This window comes from Morchella sextelata (genome assembly GCF_020137385.1).
Source record: "Morchella sextelata strain SCLS chromosome Unknown scls_18, whole genome shotgun sequence".
Taxonomy (NCBI): Eukaryota; Fungi; Ascomycota; class Pezizomycetes; order Pezizales; family Morchellaceae; genus Morchella; species Morchella sextelata.
This window is the reverse complement of record NW_025408633.1, coordinates 687,042-701,774: the sequence shown is the minus strand read 5'-3', so window position 1 is coordinate 701,774 and position 14,733 is coordinate 687,042. Positions and strand designations below refer to the sequence as shown.

General features: G+C 47.8%; 4 protein-coding genes across 4 annotated transcripts; 2 read left to right on the top strand and 2 right to left on the bottom strand.

Annotated features, from left to right (window-relative positions):
* Nucleotides 1-830: 830 nt before the first annotated feature.
* H6S33_004699 (uncharacterized protein) lies at nt 831-3,127 on the bottom strand (the record flags this gene model as incomplete). Its single annotated transcript, XM_044836047.1, has 5 exons — nt 831-1,017; nt 1,072-1,192; nt 1,262-2,143; nt 2,194-2,280; nt 2,338-3,127. 5 exons carry the CDS (start codon nt 3,125-3,127, stop codon nt 831-833), a joined length of 2,067 nt encoding a protein of 688 aa, XP_044690672.1.
* Nucleotides 3,128-5,093: 1,966 nt separating this feature from the next.
* Nucleotides 5,094-6,097, bottom strand: H6S33_004698 (uncharacterized protein; the record flags this gene model as incomplete). Its single annotated transcript, XM_044836046.1, has 5 exons — nt 5,094-5,335; nt 5,393-5,560; nt 5,618-5,680; nt 5,736-5,939; nt 6,007-6,097. 5 exons carry the CDS (start codon nt 6,095-6,097, stop codon nt 5,094-5,096), a joined length of 768 nt encoding a protein of 255 aa, XP_044690671.1.
* A 2,210-nt stretch (nt 6,098-8,307) lies between these two features.
* Nucleotides 8,308-10,428, top strand: H6S33_004697 (uncharacterized protein; the record flags this gene model as incomplete). The annotated part of the gene is made up of 1 exon (XM_044836045.1): nt 8,308-10,428. The coding sequence occupies one exon, from the start codon at nt 8,308-8,310 to the stop codon at nt 10,426-10,428; it is 2,121 nt and encodes a 706-aa protein (XP_044690670.1).
* A 334-nt stretch (nt 10,429-10,762) lies between these two features.
* H6S33_004696 (uncharacterized protein) lies at nt 10,763-14,278 on the top strand (the record flags this gene model as incomplete). Its single annotated transcript, XM_044836044.1, has 1 exon — nt 10,763-14,278. One exon carries the CDS (start codon nt 10,763-10,765, stop codon nt 14,276-14,278), a length of 3,516 nt encoding a protein of 1,171 aa, XP_044690669.1.
* Between the last annotated feature and the right edge of the window lie 455 nt (nt 14,279-14,733).

Below are 14,733 nucleotides of genomic sequence, written 5' to 3'. Positions count from 1 at the left end.
GTTCTATCAATCAAGTGATGTTTTTCTCCCGCAAGGACCTAAGTGAGTATTGTAGGGAACTTATCACAAATCAAGTAGAACAACCTGTTGTTCCGAAAAACAAAGAATTTGCAAGGACTACATGTAGTTTAGATAACTACCGGGGCCAACCAATTGAAGAAGCAAATATTGAATTCAAAATCGGCAGATAACACCGAGAGCTCAGCATCTGAAAAGAAATCTCCACTTTGTTTAAGGATATATAGTAATACTCAGGCCCAAATTGCATGCCTGCGAAACTGATCAAAATGTATTTCTTGAGATTGGAAGGAGATTTCGTACGAAGCCTCAAGTGAAAGTCCCATATCAACCTATGTCTGCCACGAGGCGGATGGTGTCATAAAAATAAAGGTGGGGGAAACATGAAAAAAGAAAAAATATCATAGAGTACAAAAAAAGAAACAAACTCCTTCGACCATCCGTCGTTATTCAGAACCGAAACGAGTGACGCCTACGCCCATTGTCCAGACAGTAAAAAAAATACCTTAAAAAGGGAAGTGCGGGGCAAATAAAAGGAAATAAACAGGCACAACCAGGAAGAAAAAGAAACGATTGCGTAGAAAAACAAATGCTATCGTGTGACCATTTTCAAATCCAAGCCGTGAAACCGAGAAGGAAAGGGAAAAGGAAAGAAACCCCCCAGAAGCTAAGCCAAGCTGTCATAGAATCAAACAAAAGAAAAAAAGAATTACAAGAAGAAGGCAGTAAAGGGAAGATGCTATATTATTTATGTTAATCCCGGTCTTATCGCCCAAATTTAAGCAGGGCAGGTCCTGATCCGCTAACGGTAGTCAGTTTTGTCGAGTGTATGGTCGGTTCATAGTCGCAACTTCTCGGGCAATATGGTGCCATTCTAACTCGCGTTTAGAACCGTGTCGATTTTTGAATGGCATCGTCTCTTCGAATTTAAGTAGCTCATACATAAAGCGTAGATGTGGCTGGATGATAACATTGAGACGGCGTGCCCGTACATAACAACTATTGCCATTATGTTAGTGATTATCCTGTACTTCAGAAACCACAGGAACTTACTATGCCCGAGGAAGTGAAAGTTTAAGTGCCCGCATAACCTCAGCAATGCAGATAGTTGCGGAACGGGAAACACCGACCCGGCAGTGAACAAGAATTGGTTCATTCGCACGACGCCCCTCGTCTGGAATAAGATATTAGCCATAGCACTCCTGCAAGCAAAACAGCATAGACTTGCCAATAAAATTCAAACAGTTCCTAAATTGTGATTCTAGAGGATCACATCCGTTATCCTGCAAGTCCCTAACAACCATTGCTTTTTCTTTGTTGAAGGTATGCCTCTCTTTGTCAGTCCACGAGAGCTCTTCGCCAATACTCAAGACACGCTTGATCCCCAGAGCAGCGAGCATCTGGGGGTTATTGGCATGTTGCAAGTTTCCTAAATACATATAGGGCAGAACACGACTGGGTAGTGATCCATCTAGACGATGAATCCATTCAGGGGGTGTCAAAGCTGTATAGTTCAGACAGTACCCATTGGTTTCGGCCGCAGCTTCAAGAATTCGGCTCTCGATATGTCTGAGAAATTGAAGATCCCTATCATAGGCAAAGAAGTTGCGGCCTTTGGTGGTGTGCATAGTGACCCATGCTGCGTGCGCGGGGAGTCCTTCAGCGTACATGAGATATGCCAAAGCTAATAGAGAGGTCTCCGTATACCCATCGGTGCAATGAATAAGTATTTTTCGAGGCTCTCGTGGAGTAGTCATAAGATGGTCACCGTCATCGTCGTGATCTTCATCTGCTTGACTCCCGTTTGCAAGAGAGTGGATGAGGCGACAAGTGTCAATTATACCATCGATCTCAACCGTCGAATATCTCGGTGCGTATTGCATAGTACCAGATCCTGGAAACACAAGTACCTGCGTCGTTTCTGTGCTCTCCATAACCTGATGCAAATCCCCGAGAGTTTCTACTGAAGGCATCGCTGCTTGATCACTGGCCTCAATAAGAAGGTTATAACGGGGTGTATCATCTCCAGAAGGCACTCCAGCATCTGCAGTTGGTCCTAGCCAAACATTCTTGGAAAACTCTGTTGCTTTAGACATCGTGCACATTTCCACTCGCTCCCAATGGCCTGAAAAGTCATTATATGCTCACTGTGTTGTTTGAAAAAGATTGGCTTACAAAAATCGATAACTTGTCCTGTCAAACGACCATTGGAATCGGTAGTAACAATCTCTGGGAAGAATTTCTCAAACATGGAGAATGGACCTGATAATATCAACATATGATTGTTTAAAATAATGGCTGGTGTCAATTATGTCTTACTTTTGATAATGAACGTGCTGTATATTGGGAACTCGCGATTAGAGCTCCCTTGGAATTGTGCTCTGTAGTAGAGCTGAGCTGCTGAGATGCGCTTTGCAATTTTTAGAACCTCCGCCTGACCAGCCTCGTCCTCTTCCCCATAGACGATAATATCGGATAAACAGGCGAACTTTGCAACCTGTATATGGAAATTCCGAACACTGAACCCTTCTTTTGGGTCGATATTAAGAAAGGCATTCTCAGTCAAACTTGGGTGAAGTATCTCTTCTGGCGCAATTGAACCCTTCAATCTTGAATGTGTCTGGTCTCCAACCTTTACCACAACGACACCGCGGTAGCAAGTGGGGGCCCTTCGCATTGCCCTTTTCCGGGCAAAAAAGAAAGCTAATTGTATGCTGTTATCTTGATGAAGTCCATGAGCCCAAGGAAATATATCATTGATGTTGGGCAACGGCTGTCTTGAAGTAAAGTTCATGGAGGCCGCAACTCCAGCAGCATCAATAGCACGAACTGGTGGAGAGCTATTAACAGATGGGTAGTCGTCTGCTGGGTATAGCAATGAGCTCATGCAGCCATTCGCTTCTTCAGAGTTCTCTGAACGAGGAGAAGCTGGGGGTGTAACGGGATTTGAATAGTTCGGTCCCACGGCCGGCATGTGTTTATTCGGGATTGAAATCGGGGTAGTTGAAGATACCCCGGGCACTGAAAGAGGCTGAGCTGATGTAGTGGTCGAAGGCATCGGTGGAGGGGTGGGAGTGTCTCTTGGTGGTCGAATGAGCACAGCAGCCATTGTAGCTGCTACTGGTGATGGGAGTCTGAAGATCAGTAAAGTAAAGTTGTGAAATCCAAGCGTGCTATGAACCTTGAAGTTTTCACGATGATCTCTCTTTCTCTGCCGGAGGGTTACCACTAGATCGGGCTATTGGGGTGCACCGGTTATAAGATTATTACAGGAAGTGGTGACGGTGGGGTGCACTGCAACAAAGAGTCGAGGATGTTTAATTATGGTAGGGCGAAGAGGAGCTTGAGTGATAGATGATGTAGCGGTAGGAACTTTGGAGGAGGAGAGTGGGAGGAGGGTAGGAGGACAGTGATTAAGAGACAGAAGGCAGTGGTCCAAGGGATAGGGCAAGATACATGGCGGGAGGTACTTTCAGGTAGGTAAAAATACATACATTACATACATATACAGCAAATGATACCGGGTGTGTGTTTGAGAGTCACAGAGACGCAACGCAGCCTGCGGCACTACAAGTATGGCTGTATCTACTGGCTGTAAGGACTAGGATTAGGTCAAACGGTCAACTTCAGGTACTACTGCGACACAATCTTGTGTCTGGACCAGAAGCTGCTGAGCTGACTCAAGTAAAGTCAAGCTTCTGAGACCTCATGTAGCTATGTCATTCAAATTTATGGAGCTCTATATCTAGAACACACAACTCGTTTTATACCCAGAAAACAGATACTCTAGAGCACGCACATGTATTGTGTGTCTTGCTACATAGAGTCTTGTATGTGCTCACTACCAGTGGCAGCAAGAGTTGATAAACTGGTGGTGCATCATCTGGGCGAATGCCGACTTGCCTGCCTGACGTCTCCCCCCACACCAGCAAATCCCCATTGCGATTGTCCATCTGTTGCTTTCACTTCACTCAACTCCCACCAACCCACCTTCTCTATCGTCGCTAATCATACCCACCACCACCACCACCACCTACACCACCCACTAAACCAATGATGCTGGCCACCCCCTTCCCAAATATTCAGCCTGCGTGTCCCACGCGAAAATCGCCCTTATCTCCCCTACCATTGGCCAACCATGCCAGTGGTGTTTCGGTTGTCTGGTCTTCCCACGTCCTTCCTAGCAGCCCGCACCTATCTCTCTTATCGCATTCGGAAAGCAATCGCCGCACGCGTCAAGCGGGTGGGTCTATCGCAAACACAAAATACCTGCCCCCTGTATGTCAACCGGTTATTTTTTTTTGCTTTTTCCAATCTCTCAATTGCACCTTGGCACACCTTTCCCCTAGCCTTGGTGATCCATTAACGCCGCTTTTGCATGTGACGTGACGAAAACGATTTGAGAATCGATTGTTTCTGAATCAATCGGGACGAGGTTATCAAAACAACACATTAGACGCTCATGATCGGTACACAAAGTATCGGTAGTACCGCAAGTATAAGATTGGTTTTTGGGGGCTTCATGGCTACGTGACCGTCTTTTACAAGACTACAATTACAGTTCGAATTGCCTCTCTGTTGCTGATCTATTACTAGCAGTTCTAGATTTTCGTGATCAATCAGTTGTTTGTGTCTCGTTCTGGCGCCGGGGAATCGAATACCACATGTAGATTACATACTCTACGACGTCCCAAGTCCTAGTAGGACTCACACAACCCTGGTTCGTTTTAAACATTCATCGTATGTAACCGCCACCTTTGATCAGCGAAAGTCCAAGCGAGGGCGCTATCCAAGCCCCTGGAAGCTTATTTTCGGGCTAAAAGCACCGGGCTTGACCAAAACTCGTAAAGGTCCAAAAAGCTAAAAAGCTAGTAGTAAATGCTGTTTTATTCCAAAACTCTATTTTCTAACTATTGTGAATACATGTATGTACTTCGTACAAATAAGGTATCATATTTATCGATTCACATCAACTTACGGTAGGCAAATAAACGTCATGACGCTAAAAAGAATGAAAAGGCAAAAATACATGTATATACGCCGTAAACCTAAACATAGGAGAGCCCCCACGGAATTCAGACTTGGCGCGCGGTTCCCTCGGATGTTTTCGACTCGGCATCAGCCTCACGTTCTGCTTCAGCCTTTCCAGGAACAAAAAATCGCTGATCCACCCTCATAACGGCGAATATCATAACCACCAAAACCTCGAGTGTAGCGAGGAAAACATAGAACGCTGCACGCTTGTTATACCAAGCTGGGTCGCTGGATGGACGTAAAGGTCCTAATGTTGAGGCAGCGCGAACTCCGGTACTCAAAGCTATCATGGGATCAGTTTAAACATCCGACGAAACGAAACATATCAAGGGGAGCCTACTCAGAAAAGCTGACACGGTTATAACCGTGATTGCTTTCGTTTTCAAGCTTCCTTTCTTCCCGAAGTTTTGCGGTTCAGTGGTTGAGGGCATGAAAATTGCGGTCAAAGTTATCGGGATTGGTGCAAAGCAGAAAATAAGGAACCACATGACACCGAACTTCCGGACGTCTAATACAAAGTCTGTCAGCAACTTAAAATTAAAATAATGATGCTGATATAACGTACTCATATCTGCCTTCAAAACCGAGGGGTTGAGGGTATAAAATGATTGTACCGTAGTCACAATCACTGCATAGGTTAGTACCGGCCATCAACCACATTACTCTTGGGGCAACAAACTTACCCATTATAAGGACTGCGATGAGCGAGATATAATACGCAAGAAAAACATTCTTGAATAGTTTGCTGTTATAAAAGCGTGGGTGATATCCTCGTACTGTACGCTGGCAGAAATTCATGTTGATAACGTATAGTAATATAACACCCGCGGAGACGAAAACATTGGCAGCGATTGCGATACTGATGCTTGTTGGATTCTGCGCCCATTCTAAATACCCACAAAATATCAGTACAGAACCAAACACGATTGATCTCAGTCGAGTTTTTTTTTTTACCAATCCGCATTACGAAAGTGGTGATACGAGACATGCAGAAACCGAAGCACACGCCATTGAAGATGAAGAAGTGGCCAGCTGCTTTATTCATTTTGAATATTCTCATGTGAAGCATCCCGAAAAGCCCAAATAGAGCTATGAAGAGCGCTGAAACGCCTACATCAATTTTGGTGTCCGGACGCCCCCCGAAACCGGCTGCTGTTGGAGCGTATGGCGGACCTTTGCTCTACAAATCATTAGAACGAGTACTTGGATATCGGTCTATATCTCCGCTGGAACATAAGGGTAAACCAACCGCCATTGCAATTGCCATTGCTGTTGAGTTTGAATCCATGTGTCGTCAAGGTTGAGGGCTTTTTCTGCTGATATATCCGTCCGATTTAAGTTGAATTGGGGGTTCAGGTTTTTACTCTTCCCTCGATATATGGGTCCGTACTAAAAAGTAGAGGACGGGGAGGGCAATATATAAGTACCGAAAGTAGTAATTGTTGATCGACAGAAATCTTCAGGGTCCATCAATCTTGGGGTTCAGGCTAGTTATGTACGAGATATCTACCATGTGCCAAGCTTAAGGGGACCTAACGGATATTACGGAACGACGAGGCATTCGGCCGTAGCGAGTTTTCTTGGTGGCTGGCCAGTTGCAGGAGCCGGGGCCAAAATCCGCTGAGTAGCGATTTCGTGTCGTACAACCGGCCGCCGATACGTCCGCACTCGACTCAAGCTTTCAGGGCTATGCCGTAAATTTAAAGTCTAACCCCTGCTAGTGGTGAAAAAGCTTCCCTTGTATGTAAAACGCGAATCATATTGAAATCTTCTTCCGGACTACATACATGTATGTAATCATCGACTAATCACGATTTGCAGCTATCCATGCAATCATTTGTTTTGCTGTATCCCCTTCCTATCCGAGTTTAAACAGCATAGGGGTCTAGATTACCTAGCTACTCTACATAGCCATGTCTCGACGCCGCAGTCGAGTCATTCCCACTGCTGGTACTGGCAGTGAAAGCCGTGAATTGACTGTAGACGATTTCCTAAGGGTGGTAAGAACTTCCGGAATCATCCTAAAGAATAATCATATGAGAGGCTAATGCAACTTCACTACCCAGTTGGCCAAAGCTCCCAGGGCCCCTAGGGCTTCCAGGAAACGACCCCGGCATATTGCGGATGCTGCTGCAGGCAAAGCCTCAAAAGCTTCGTTGGTTACCCCAGGATTAACTAGCCGGCCCGACGCAGACCGGAGGTGTTACAGGAAACACGAACACTGCTCCTAAGTCAGGGAACAAGGATAATATGAGTGATGGGTTGTGATGCGAGTACGGTCGGGTAATAAAGGAGTAAGCATAGAAAGGTACCGAGGGGTGTGGGGGCACCGGGTGCAACCACACTAGTATTAGGCTGTTGTGAGGGCACGCTTACTATTGGGTGTCTCACCCGGAACGGAATAGAAGCGGGGCTTATGGCTGCAGGCCATTCTACTTAGGGAAGTAGCTCTAGGACAATAGCGTGATACAGCTCGGTTACTGGCAATTGCGGGGTTTATGGTTACGTGTCGGAATTAGAATGGAGGAGCGGAACTATGCGGGGGCGCTTTTCTATTGGGGTTATCTTCGGGTCGATTGTCTTATTCTATTATCGTTATCTCATTAGTATTAGAAAGCGGGCCTTGGCATAGGTTCCAAAATGTATAAATAGGGTAGGGTTCCGCCTCGTCTTAGTGGCATCATCAGTCACTCAGCGAGCGGAATCCGGTTTACAATATTACAAGTTTAAAAGCTACAGAACTATCGCTTAGCATTGGCATTTCCCCAAACACTATATTGTACCTTATCCACTACGCTATTATTTTACCGATCGCATATCATCAACGTCCCGATAAGACAACTACTTGCTTAGACCAATACTTGAGAGTATTTTGTTTGTGGCGGATAGTCACCGTGCGCTCAAGTAAAAGAATAAGAAAGTAGTCTATTAGAAGGACTCTTTGATACCGTATGCATCCCCGAGTAGCAACAGCAGCTATCAACAACTTTACTTGCACCACCTCTTTTGTCGTTCGCAGAGGCAGTGCCGAACACCTCTATTGCGGATACCTTGAGTACGCCGGGTTTTTTGCCGAAGCAGGTACTACTTGCACGTTCGAAGAACACGACCCAGAGATCCTCAACTATCCCGAACTCTTCCCCATTAAAATCACCCTCAGTCAGCAATCCTAAGGATTAGCTCACTCCGTCCCTTGGTTCATCGCTCAACCCTGGTGTAGGAGACAGCCACAGCTCAGCATTGAGCAACTTAGCAATGTCAAGGGGTCATCAGCAACGATCGGAGGAAGACTACAATATGGAGAGTTCAATCACAGTGAGAGATCGAGGTATAGTCGAGACTCAGGCGAGACAGCGCCACAGGAGGGATCTGGACATGCCGATCAGCGACCTCTTCAGATTGACTCAGCCGGCCGCATCCTATGGCCAACCCCGCTCCCGCAGGCAAGGGAACTATCGAGATTATTCCCCATACAAAACGCCAATCAGAGAACGATCTTCTATTCCGAGGCCCTCGGGCCCCAGGGAAACGGACGAAGACGAGGATACGGATATGGACGTAGAGGAACGCCGGATCGAGCACCCCTTTGGAGAAATCATCGGGCAGGAAATCGAACGGAGAGGAGCCCCAGTGGTTCAACAGCTGAGCCGCGGACTTGGAGACCTCACTGTGAGCGTCCAAGACCTGCCCGCAATCAGGGAAATTACTCGACAGCATGCGGCGCAGCTTACCCAGCAGCACGAAGAGCAGACCAGACTCATCCGCGAGTTGCAGATGAAGTTCAACCAGGACCAAGAAGAACGGGAGCGTCGCGAAGGGTTTATCCTCGCGCAAGTGCGAGCAGAGACAGCCGCAACCACTACGAACCTCGGTCAAGTCTTGGAACAGATCGCCACCACTACTAGGGCCCACCAACAGCGGCAGGAGGAGCAGGCCCAGCACATAACCATGCTGGCTGACTGGATTCAAAGACTGCCGAAAGATGGTCCAGCCCAAGTCCCAGAAGGCGTAGCAGCCACACTAGCACAATTGGAAAGGACCATGCAGCAGCAGGTCTCCTTGGTAGATGGGTTCTCCGGAACAAAGACGGCCTTAGAAGAAATGATGGAGCAGATGAAGGAAACAGCCCGTAAAGCGGCTGCGGAAAAACCACTGGCCCCAGAAACAGGTGGCGGTGGATCAGGCCCACCTCCTAGACCACCTCCCCAACAACCAGTCGCCCCTCCAGCCGGCTCCGAATCCAGTGAAGACCTCGAATACCCAGGCCAACAAGGGAAGCAAGGAAGTCAAGGAGCACAAGGTGGAGGTAACGGAAATGGTAATAAGGGAGGTAACGCCCCGGAAGCACCCGGATCATCCCCATCGGATTCCTCAGATTCGGAAGGCGAACGCCGCAAGCGGCTGGAACGTAAGAAACGAAGGCACGAAAGAAGGCGCCAACGAGAGCAAGAACCCTCGCACCCCCCTCGCGCCACCATAGGTGATGCGCCCAAAAAGGCCAATATCCCCTTCTCCGGAAGAGCCGATCAAGACGTAAGACTCTGGATCGACCAGATGGAGATTCTAATCAGTCTCCAGAAGAAGGTCCAATGGGATGATGGCACTAAGATTATGTGGGCATCCCTCGAGTTTACCGGTAGTGCGGCAAACTTTTGGCGGAATTTTACGGAGAGGTTAGCTGTGGATCGCAGTATCGGAACCTGGGAACGGTTCAAGCAGGAACTTCGTACCCAATACGGCAACCGCACGAGTCAGGAACAGGCCAAGCAGAAGATGGACAGACTCCGGCAAACTGGCCCAATCGACGACTACATCAATGAGATGCAGAACCTAGAATGGGACGCACGAGTTGGACCAGTTGTCATGAGATCCATGATCCTAACAGGAATAAACTCCTCGCTGGAACAACGGCTCTCTAATGCGATTGAGGAACCTAGTGATTTTGTGGACTGGTTAGCATGGGTACGAAAAGTCGGACGCAAGGACCACGAGGTGAAGGCTCGGAAAGAAATCCTGCGAGGTAAAGACTCTGTGAAACCTCGCGAGGAGAAAACAGAACGGCGGAAATCGCGCAACAACGCAAATCCTCGGAAAACTTTTTCCGCATCAGCCAACAACTCCAAGACCTCGGATGACTTAGGTGTCACCAAAGAAGAGAAGGAGAAATGGCAGAAAGAAGGAAAGTGTTTCCGTTGTGGTAGAGATAACCACTTCGTAAAGGATTGCGTGGCAACGAGTAAGGTCAGGTTGACGAACCTAAAGAGAAAAGAATATCCTTCCGGGAGAAAGGACCACGGAAGGGAGGGTGATAAGAAACGGAAATTGGGGCCACAAAATGAGGCATTTAGGGCAAGGATTACGAATTTGGAGGACTAAATTGACTGGGTATTTCTATTTTTGCGGTGTTTTATTCTATGTTATGTTACGGCTTTTCTATTCTGTTTTGGAAGAAAGACTTTTCTAAGGGATCGGGTTATGTTATGTTCTATCGGTTTTGTTATTTTGCGCAATTTAAATCCTCTCTACACACATTTCGAGAAGCGGGGTCACATTCCGAAAAACGCCTGGCGCATAAGTGTTGTACTATGATTTGATCAACGCCCGAATTTTCTATATAAACTCCCTCGCCCCGCGCTCAGAAGAAGAACAATCAACATCAACCTACTTAGACCCAAGAACAATCTACCTTACACTTTTCAAACATACGAATATGTCTTCACATCACCAAGAAACCCGCCTTGAGATTGAGATCTCTTGGAACCACCCCGCAACTAGTACCCAACATGCAGAAACAGTCAACGCACTCCTAGACAGCGGAACAGAGGACTGGGTTATGTCCTGGAACTGTGTCCATCGTCTAAAGATCCCAACTCAACCTCGACCCAAGCCTCTCATTATCATACAGGCTGACGGCACCCCTATGCCTAACTCCGGTACCCATATTACCCAATCTCTTACCCTCCGCGTCGGCAACCATCTAGACAGAGACATCGTCTGTGAGGTTGGCTCATTCGCAGGAGAAGACCTCGTCATACCACATCGATGGCTCAAGGAGCATCAACCTACCATACATTGGGGGCAGAACAAGGTCACCTTCGACAACATCAATTGTCAAGTGAAGGGATGCTTCAGGACCATGTATGATATATACGAAGAAGACCCAGAAGAGCTGGTCATCAGGCTGTTGAGGATGTCACCCGAGACACAGATGACGATCGAGCAACACCCCTTCTGGGCAAGGGCATTGGTAGGCGAGGCTCTCGCTAGTGCTATACCGATGGAGTACCAGGACTTCGTCGACGTCTTCTCTAAGGAGGGAGCCGATCGGCTACCTGATCACTCTGAATGGGACCATACCATTCCCCTTATGGAAGGAAAGCAGCCTCCATGGGGACCGATCTATGCGCTCTCCCCAGTGGAACAAAAGGCACTCCGGGAGTACTTGGACGAAATGCTAGCCTCTGGCAAAATAGTCCCCTCCACCAGCCCGGCAGCAGCACCGATCCTGTTCGTGAAGAAAGCCAATGGAAAACTGAGGTTATGCGTAGACTTTCGTGGCTTAAATGCTATCACAGTCAAGAATCGCTACCCCCTTCCACTCATGACAGAGTTGGCCGATTCAACGAAAGGAGCAGAGTTCTTCACCAAGATAGACCTGAAAAATGGCTATAACTTGATTAGGATTGCTGCTGGCGAGGAATGGAAAACAGCTTTCAGAACGAAGTACGGCCACTTCGAATATAGGGTAATGCCTTTTGGCTTAACCAATGCACCGGCGTCATTCCAGGTCATGGTCAATACCATATTCAAGGATCTTCTAGATCAAGGCGTAGTAGTCTACTTGGATGATATTCTAATATATTCAAAGACTAAGGAAGAGCATACGACTCTGGTGAGGAAAATATTGGAGCGACTGCAACAAAACCATCTATATGGGAACCTCGAGAAAACGGAATGGTACAAACAGGAAGTAGAATTCCTGGGATTTGTACTATCAGGGAAAGGGAACCAGGTCTCGCCTAAGAAGGTGAAGGCAATCACGGAATGGTTACCACCCACCAAGGTCAAGGAACTTCAATGTTTCCTCGGATTCGCCAACTTCCTACGACGGTTCATCCACAGGTACTCCGAAGTTTGCCGACCAATGACCGATCTCTTGAAGAAAGGTTCCGTATGGCGATGGAGCAGTGAACAGCAACACGCTTTCGACGAACTCAAGGAGAGATTTACGTCTGCCCCAATACTACGACACTATGACGAACACCGTGAAGCGATCATAGAAACTGATGCGAGCGACTGGGCTGAGGCCGCAGTACTCTCTCAGGTGTTCGAGGACGGTATTCTACACCCGGTAGCTTACCACTCTCGCAAGTTCAACGAGGCAGAGGTAAACTACGAGATCTACGACAAGGAGATGCTCGCTATAGTTTCTGCTCTCTTGACTTGGAGACATTGGCTGGAAGGAACAGACATTCCTATCCAGATACATTCGGATCATCAGAACCTACAGTACTTCACAACGACCAAGAAGTTGTCGAGAAGACAAGCCAGATGGGCCGAAAAGATAGCACCTTTTCGCTTCAGGATTCATTACCGACCAGGCGAAAAGAATGGCAAGCCAGATGCACTGACAAGGCGCCCAGAGTTCGCTATGGAAGGGGGAGTAATGCGTGAACAACCCGTAAAACAGTTGCTCAGCGCAGAACAATTTGTCAGAAAATCACGGACCAGCGTAGAAACTGGCCCTGAAATTATTGGCAACCCCGAAGAAGAATGGACTCCGTTGGATCAGTGGTACGACATACCAGGTACTGAGCTGCCTCAGCCACTACAAAACTGGTATGAACAGGGCAGACAATGGGTTCGGAGAGTGTTCCGGGATGAACCTCTCCCTGACGCAAACCTTGAAGTCTTCGGGACAGAGGAAGCTGATGCCGTAATAACGGAGCTTGCCACTGAATGGACCCCGGGATCGAATGAGGCCACCCATGATGGTCGTTGGGTAGTGCCAGGATACGCGGTCAGACAAGTCATTGAAGATCATCATGACAGACCCGTAGCGGGGCATCTAGGAAGGGATAAAACCTTCGAGTTGATCGATAGGAACTACTGGTGGCCAGGAATGTCCACGGATGTAGCCAACTTCGTCAAGACTTGCGACGTGTGCCAGAGAGCCAAGCAACGTCGGAGATACTTGTCACTCCCTCAACCCCTAGAGTTAGCCACCACACCTTGGACTGATATCTCAATGGATTTCGTAGTAGAAATGCCAAAGGAGAAATCAGGATTCCATAACGTATTGGTAGTCGTGGACCGTTTTACGAAAATGGCTCACTTCATTCCAATGACGGGAATCAACGCGGAACAGACCGCTAACGCCTTTGTCAAAGACATTTGGCGCTTTCACGGACTTCCTAGGAGCATTGTCTCGGACAGGGGAACACAGTTCGTATCGGCATTCTGGGCTGCGGTCACGGAACGACTAGGGATTCGTAGAAGACTCTCGACCTCGTTCCACCCACAGACGGATGGACAAACAGAAAAGACCAACCAGCACCTCGAATCCTACATCCGGGCCTATACCGCCGGAACAGGAAAGAAATGGAAGGACCTACTACCGATTTGCGAGTATGCCTATAATAATGCGAAACACTCGTCGACAGGACAATCGCCGTTCTACTGTAACTATGGTTTCCACCCACGAACAGATTGGCCAACGGATGCGAAAATCGGACAGCTGGATGCCAAAGGAAGTACCTACCTGGAAGACCTTCTCCTAGCTCATGAGTCAGCGAGAGACACGCTGCAGAAGACCTTTGACAGGATGGCATCAAGGCCAGGACCAGCAGTTCAGCGGCTCACAATCGGTCAAAAGGTTTTGCTGGATACTCGGAACCTAGGCGGTTATAATAAGTGGTCAGACAAGTTCACAGGCCCTTTTGAAGTCACCGCGGCCGTAGGAAACCGGGCTTATAGGTTGAATCTTCCAGCGGAATGGAAGGTTCATGATGTATTCCACGAGATGTTGTTGCGACCTTATCGAGAGGATCCCAACCCTGGCAGACAACAGAATACACGAAAACGACTCGCAACACCCGATCCTCAAGAAGCGCTCTTAGATGAGAACTTCAAACCAACCACGAATATCCGGCCCCATACACGGAGCCAAGGGCCAGTCATCGACTCGAGTCGGCCTCCGAAACGACAACGGACTAGGGAAGACTAGCTCGATACCTTTCCTACTCTATGACTTTTCCCACAGGGTTTTTATCATAGAGAGGTTTTAACGGTCGAGGGCGACGTCTAGGAAGGGGGAGTAGTGTTACAGGAAACACGAACACTGCTCCTAAGTCAGGGAACAAGGATAATATGAGTGATGGGTTGTGATGCGAGTACGGTCGGGTAATAAAGGAGTAAGCATAGAAAGGTACCGAGGGGTGTGGGGGCACCGGGTGCAACCACACTAGTATTAGGCTGTTGTGAGGGCACGCTTACTATTGGGTGTCTCACCCGGAACGGAATAGAAGCGGGGCTTATGGCTGCAGGCCATTCTACTTAGGGAAGTAGCTCTAGGACAATAGCGTGATACAGCTCGGTTACTGGCAATTGCGGGGTTTATGGTTACGTGTCGGAATTAGAATGGAGGAGCGGAACTATGCGGGGGCGCTTTTCTATTGGGGT